At 44.8% G+C, this 7209-nt stretch overlaps 1 protein-coding gene across 2 annotated transcripts in view; it reads left to right on the top strand.

The window, feature by feature from the left end:
* The first annotated feature begins 1292 nt into the window (after positions 1–1292).
* The window catches only part of DDX10 (DEAD-box helicase 10), a 137544-nt gene continuing 131627 nt past the window's right edge, over positions 1293–7209 (top strand). For both annotated transcript variants that reach the window (XM_032442171.1, XM_032442172.1), the window contains exons 1-3: positions 1293–1556; positions 5606–5666; positions 5879–6009. In XM_032442171.1, coding sequence (XP_032298062.1) covers positions 1359–1556; positions 5606–5666; positions 5879–6009 — 390 coding nt within the window. In that variant the 5' untranslated portion in view covers positions 1293–1358. The remainder of the gene's footprint in view (positions 1557–5605; positions 5667–5878; positions 6010–7209) is intronic.

Raw genomic sequence — 7209 nt, 5'->3', positions numbered from 1 at the left:
GCAAGTCTGTGGATGGCAACAAGGGTTAACCAAGAGTCCAGCTTAGCAGACAATTCTTTGGTTATGATGAAGATCCAAAGTGAAGCTGGGACACAAGTTGCCATGTTAAGGACAGGATTATAGGTCTGGTGATAACAACCAGGGTCAGATATAGCCCCTTGATGACCAGGTTGGGCTCAGTGACGAGGAAGGTCCAAGGTCAAGCCAGTAACTCAGTCTTCAGCTCAGAGACACAACCAATGACTCCATGGCCAATCATGTGGCTGAGCTGCAGACTGACATTCTTCTGGCATAACTCAGTGAGGAATGAAGCCCCGGGGTGGAGCCAAGCCAGAGCTCCAGGGCCTGAGGGCAGGGTGTGTGGGCAGGCGGCGGCTGAGGCTGGCCTGCACCATTAGGCCCATGAGTACCCCCAGGGCTCTCACCTTGCTACTGGATGCCCCTTGTTCTTGTCACCACAGATAACCCTGGCCAGACACATGGAGCCTCGTTATGTTTATCGCTATACTCATACTTCCCTCCATCACTCCTCCAAATTGCAAGTAAACAACAGTGCTTGAACACTTTATTTCTCAGCTTGCGAAGGCATTTTTTCCCTTTCTCTCTCCCTCTCCAGCTCTTTATACAACTACTAGATATCATTTTCCATGTAAACTTTATGACTGAGGATTTATGTCTGGAGCAAATCACAAGGTGTTGCTGCCACTCTTCTGCTATTAGATGAGCTGGTAGGTAAAATGTATACCACGGTGAGCAAAGATGGCATGTCCAAACAAAATGCATGCATTTACTTACAGAAAGGTTAAACTTTGGTGCTACAACAGCAGGAAGATCAATAAAGGAGCACTTTGGCTTGTTTTTATATTACAGGCAGTCAGAAAAGTTTAAAGTGGCACTTAAGTCCCACAACGGTCTGAATGCTTTAGACTGGGTTCTTGTCTTATAGGTTAAACTAATGGTCTGTAATCATGGGAAAGTCGTGCAGTGTATCCCTGGGAGCAGAACAGTTTTCATACATCTTTAATATTCTCAATGCATTTATAGCAAAAGTGGAGAGAATGCATTGACACTCCCTTTTCCCTTGGGTTCCTGGAATTCCAAACCCTCATCAGAGACAGCAATTACTTTGGGAATAGTCTTTCACTATTCCCATAATTGTCGTGTTTACTTCCTCCTTATGACAGCCTGTTGTCATTTGCTTTTCCTGATGCAGCCTGAAGATCGCAGCCTGCTTTTGTTTTCAGCGCTGATGTGATACAACTTGGGCCCTCCCCCGGCGGCGCGGCTGTGACGCGCTCCAGCGGCGACGAGCTCCTCCCCGTCCGGCTGTGTGCGACCCACGCGGATCAACGCGGAGCATGGGCCGGGTGGGAGGAGGTAGCGGGGATGGCGGCGGGGAGCAGGGAGCGATGGAGGCGGTGCGCAGCTTCGAGCGCTGGAAGAAGAAGTACAGCCGGCGAACCAAGAAGCTGCGGCTGCAGCGCAAGGAGAGGGAGCGGCCCGAGTGGCAGAAGGAGCGGGAGGGCATCGGGCGGCTGGTGCAGCGATACCCGCAGGTACGGCCGGGCCGGCAGCGAGGAATGGAGGGAGGGAGGGAGCGGCACCACCGTCAACAGGGAGTGGGAACTTTCCGTGTCTGCTGGCGGTATTGGGTTGGTGTGTGGTGGCGGAATGGAGGGCTTCACCTCTGAGGCAACTCTGCCTTCCCGTGGGTGGAGGCGAGAAGGGGCAGGGGAGACAAGTAGTAAGTAGCAAGAGCCTGATCCTGTGTCTGGGATGGGGCAGCCCTGGATCTATGGGGACAAAAGGCTGGGGGATGGGAAGCTGGGAACAGCCCTGTGAAAAGGGGTTTGGAAGTTCTGGTCCATAGAAAGTAGATTGTTAGTCAGCAGTGTGCACAGGCAGCCTAAACGGACAAGCATCTCTGGGAAATGGCCATCTCTTAAACTATGCCGAACCATCAAGCAGTTCTGTAGTTATGGATAACGACTTTGGGCAACAGTGCATGCCGAGCATGTATCCTAGAACTTCTGCTGAATTTGGTGGATAAAGAATTTGTTGGAAGGTCACAGCCTGAGGATTGTGGTTAGTGGCTCTGTGTCCAGATGGAGGCTGGTAGTGAGCGGTGTCCCCTACGGGTTTGTCTTGGGTCTGGTACTCTTTGACGTCTTTATCAGTGACAGAGATGATGGGATCAAGTGCACCCTCAGCAGGTTTGTCACCAAACTGAGTGCTGCTGTTGATACAGCAGAAGATGCCATTCAGAGAGACCTCGCCTTCACAGGGACCCCATCCCTGAAAGTGTTTAAAGCCAGGTTGGATGAGGTCTTGAGCAATCTGATCTAGTACTTCATCTAGTGGCTGGCAGCCCTGCCTGTGGCGGGGGGTTTGGAACTTGATAATTCTTGGGGTCCCTTCTAACCCAAGCCATTCTGTGATTCCATGAATGTGCAGCCACGTGTGAGTAACTTGTCTGTGAACATACAAGTAGATGGTTGCTTAGGTTCCTGTCTTCAGTTCTTGTCTCCTTTTCCTTTACCTGAAGGGGTTTTTATCTTGGTCACCTGCATTCCTTCCCAGCTATGGCTGGATTGGGTCTTTTACATGCCTTAAGATGCTGGTAGTTGCAGCATGGAGTAAGGGTAGCACTGCTGTTGGACTCAATACCACGTACCTCCTTGTCTCTCTTGTAATGTCTTCAACTTCCAACTTGAGAACCACTTCAATCAATAATAAAACAAGATTAAACAAAACTAAACATACTGGAAACACATTATGTAAACATTTGTTATGGTCACTGTTGATATGGAGAATGTCTGTCAGTAGCCAAAATCATGGAAGTTTCAATGTGTCCAAGTCTTGGGACTGCTATTTGTGATGTGCCTCGAGATTATCTGTTATCGTTTGAGCCATTGAATATGTTGCCTGACTGGATAAAGCTGTTGATGGGCATTGTCTTCTTCATTCAGTTGTGCTAACAAAACATTAACATCCTAATTAACATGCTGGGAAATGGTTGTGTGAGCTCTTTCTAGTTTGCTTTGTCAAATTAGTTTAGATCAGACCACCATCCAAAGTGTTTGAAATGAGCGGGCTCTTTTCATCTGGAGCAGATCAGAGAACTCACATGGGCACATTTCCAGCAGATTAAAGCAGGTAATCACTTCTGACAGAGAAACAGGCTGAGAAGCAGGAATTGTTAGTGTCTTCTGCTGGTGCAGGTACGGATGGAAAAGACTATCAGTGGATCGGCCTCTTTAGCAGCTGTCCCTCTTGCTTCTGCCACCCTGATTTGATTTAACGAGGAACCAATCACCTCAGAACTTTAAGGAACTTAAGCAGATGGTTTTTGTGTGCCTGAAAGATAGCGGGACCAAGAAATAAACTGGGAAGCTTTACAGTATGGCTGTTCCTGTGCATGGTCTTCTCATATTTTTATCACTTTTTCTTTCAAGTCTTTGAAAGAGCTTTAGAGGAGATCAATGTAGAAAAGCACAATAATATTTGTGTCCACTGTGATTAACATGTCAGTTCTTTTTAACTCTAGGTGACCCAGCAATAAGCTGTACACTGAAATCCTTCAAGCAGCCTCTAATTATTTAAACAATTTTGCACTGTTACGGTAGTCTGTTCTGTATGTCAAAACCTATTACAATTTACTCCTTTATTTGCGCACGGCGGATTGCTTTGATGTTAGTGAAATAGTTTCACCTCCTGTGGGCATACTGTTTTCTGACATAGCGTCTTGATTGGAATGAAATGGAGCCTCTGTTTATCAATGAGTTGTGATCCCTTTAGCATGCAAAGTAATAGGACTGGGAATTGGTGCGACTTGCAGTATTGCGTGAAGCAAAATATCTTCAGAATTACCAATGGAATTTGGGAAGTATCGGTCCAGAATTCCAACATGTGAAGCTTGGACTCTTACAGTGATTCCATATGGGAGTTTTCGCCGTTTGGATTGCTTTAAGCAGGTATGGATGCTCATAAGAAGTACAGTGCCCAGTTTTTATAATAGACAGGGCTAGCAGAGCACGTGGTGCTCCAAGTGCATATAAGCATGATTTGACAGCTCAGTAACTCTTCATTTGAGGCCTTCTGTAAGAATTGCTATCATAAGTTGTCAAAGACATCTGAGGACCATTTTGCTTGGCTCCTTTGCTGGGAGGCTGCTGCTCAGCAATCCGTTAAACGATGGCCATTAGAAATGCACGAGTTGTGTAAGCACAGAGATTGACGTTTGGAAATCTCAGTTTGTGGCTGCTAGTCAGTGTGCGCTCAGAGCTGTGTGATCTGTCTCGCTGCTCACCTGCTCAGGCTTCACAGCTACAGGAGTCTCTTTATATTTATTTCCCCCCCGAGTTCTCTGCTTCTTTTTCTTCCTTACTGCTATCGATTGTTGTGAACTTTGCCAGGAGAAGCTGCCTGCTTCTTTTGATCAGCTGTTGGTTAGAGCAGGCTTGAAAGCGTTACATTTTCCTTAAGATCTCTACTTGACTTCTCTACATTTTTATAAATGATTCAGCCAACTGGTGTGATCAAACATACTCTTGTATGTTGGTGTATGTAGAGTTAGCATCCCTCAGGTATGCTCAGGTAGATTTATACAGAGAAGTAAGTTAGTAGGTGTCAGGACACCAAGCTATGTCCTTATGTTCAGGTAGGCAGTATCCACTGCTCTCCCCACATCAGTGAGGCCAGTTACTTTGTGTAGAAGATTAGCATGGTGTCTCCTTTGTGATTCCTTGCTGAGAACACCAGTTATGCAGCAGCAGCGTAGAGATGCCCATCTTTATAGCAGGGATGGTGCCTGGGACATAAGTGTTGCAAAAGGTTTAGCTTCCTTTTCCAAGTGATGGAGGAGGCAGTGAGGAGGCTAGACCTCAATCTTAACAGGGAAAGGCATCAATATACTGGAGGGCCACTAAAGTAGTAAGAGTTGGAACACTTTCCATGTGAGGTGGGGCTGAGTAGCTGGGCTTGTTTAGTCTGGAATGGAGATGGTGCTGGAGGAACCTTATGGGATCCCCCAGTGCCTATGGGACATCATCAAGGAGATACTGTGTCATGTAAGGACAAGAGGAAACAGACATAGAATCACAGAATCATTAAGGTTGGAAAAGACCTCAGAGATCATCTAGTCACACCATCAACTCATCCCCACTATGCCCCACTAACCCATGTCTCTCAGTGCCAGATCACTGAGAAAATAAGGTGGAAGTAGAGGCTCAGTGTGGTTATATGGAAGCAGTTCTTAATGAAGCCCTGAGCAGCCTGGGCTGACCTCACAGCTCAGCCTGCTGTGAGCAGGCGGCTGCACCAGAGACACCCAAGTCCCTTCCATTCACAGTTGTTTTAGTTTTCATGATGATATAAGCTTTAAATTGCGCTCTTTGTCCATATTATTAACATATGTCTTATTGCTTGCTGAACAGTTTGGTAGAAGAGTAGTTTGCTGTGGGTCAAGCTAGTATAGATTGTGACCAGCTGTCTTGGATTACGTCACACTGAACTATTACATACTTACTTTAGCAGCTACTTAAAATACTGTTTAATTTCCCTTTTATGATTAATTTTAACACTGACTAATCTTATTTTGTTTCAGATAAATGCAAATGAAATAGAAAGATTTTCAGATTTTCCATTATCAAAGAAAACCCTGAAAGGTGAGTGTAAAAATTCTCTTTGGAAAGTAATTATATTATAAATGAATGCATTTTTTACTTCCGTATGAATAAATTTTTGCCTTAAATGAACCTTTAAATGAGTATTGCCATATACATTGCTTTCCAAATGGAAAAATATATCTCTGGGCAAGACAAAAATGATTTTTTTTTCTCTCTTCCTTTGCATTCCCTTCCTACACCCCAAATACTAGGACTGCAGGAAGCTCAGTATCGCATGGTGACTGAGATACAGAGGCAAACCATAGGTTTGGCTTTACAAGGTAAAGATGTACTTGGAGCTGCGAAGACTGGATCGGGGAAAACTTTGGCTTTTATTGTCCCGGTAAGTAAAGACATAGTTTGCACTTAAGCCTAGGAAGTTACCTAGGAAGAAGAGGATGTTAAATACTTATGACTAGTGATCTTGGAAGAAAGATTGTAGCTCAAGTGATGTAAGCATTCTTAGAAAGCCAAGGCAGACTAAGGTAAGGAAACGCCTTAAGGTTCTAGAAAAGGTATATCTTTGTCCTTAGGAATATTCTGATGCTTAGAAACCTCATTTTGATCCTTGCATCAGTGGAACCTGTGTGAATTAGGAGGACCTTTGTTATTTGTTTTTGTTCAGGAATGTGTTTTCCTTGTGCAGCTCCAGTTGTCAGATTCTTTCAAAAACTCTGTCTGGATTAGAACTGTGGATTAGACTTTTTGGATGCATGGTTTTCATACAGCTAAAGTTTTAAGATTTGGCCTTTATTTGACAAAATAAAGCATAGCAGAGATTGTGAACTTCCTCTTCTTGACTGTGTCTTTGGACTCCTCAGAAATCACTTCCAGGTCCAAGCAGGAAATAAGTAAATTCCCCACTGGGAGTGGTGCTCTTTGGCTCTGTAACTCAAAACATCACACGCTGCATTTAATTTCTTGAAAATTTAAATTTAAATAAATTAAAACTTAAATTGTTCTTGAAGACCTCCTCTGTCTTAGTTTAATCCTATCACTATCCACCCTTGTAAATAGCCATTCCCCCTCCAGTTTTCGCTCCCTTCAAGTACTAGAAGGCCACAATGCAATCCCCTTGGAGCCTTCTCTTCTCCAGGCTAAACAAGCCCAGTTCCCTCAACCTTTCTTCCCAGGAGAGGTGCTCCAGCCCTCTGATCATCTTAGTGGTTGCCAGCTCTGTTCTGTACTCATGCCCTTAAGGACAGTTTCTTGTAGGTTCCCATCCAGCAATTCCTTGAGCAGTTGGAAGTTTGGTCTCTTGAAGCATGGGGTCCTGATTCTGCTTTTTGGCAGGCCTGCATTCTTCAAGATCACAAACTCCACCAGGTCACTACAGCACAGGCTGCCTCCAGTGTTAACCTCTCTAATGCTCTCCTCTGCAATTGGTGAGCACCAGGTGCAGAAGGGCTTCACCTGGGAAATCTAGAAGCAAAAGTAATTTTACAAACTAAATTTTAAAATAGTTTTAGGGATAAGATGTGGAGGTATTTAGACAGATAAAGAGTAGGAAAAATGGTAAGAGTGTGTTAAACAACCTTTAATA

This window comes from Coturnix japonica, chromosome 1, assembly GCF_001577835.2.
Source record: "Coturnix japonica isolate 7356 chromosome 1, Coturnix japonica 2.1, whole genome shotgun sequence".
Classification (NCBI taxonomy): Eukaryota; Metazoa; Chordata; class Aves; order Galliformes; family Phasianidae; genus Coturnix; species Coturnix japonica.
Note: the sequence above shows the minus strand (reverse complement) of the source record. Positions and strands in the feature narration are given on the sequence as shown.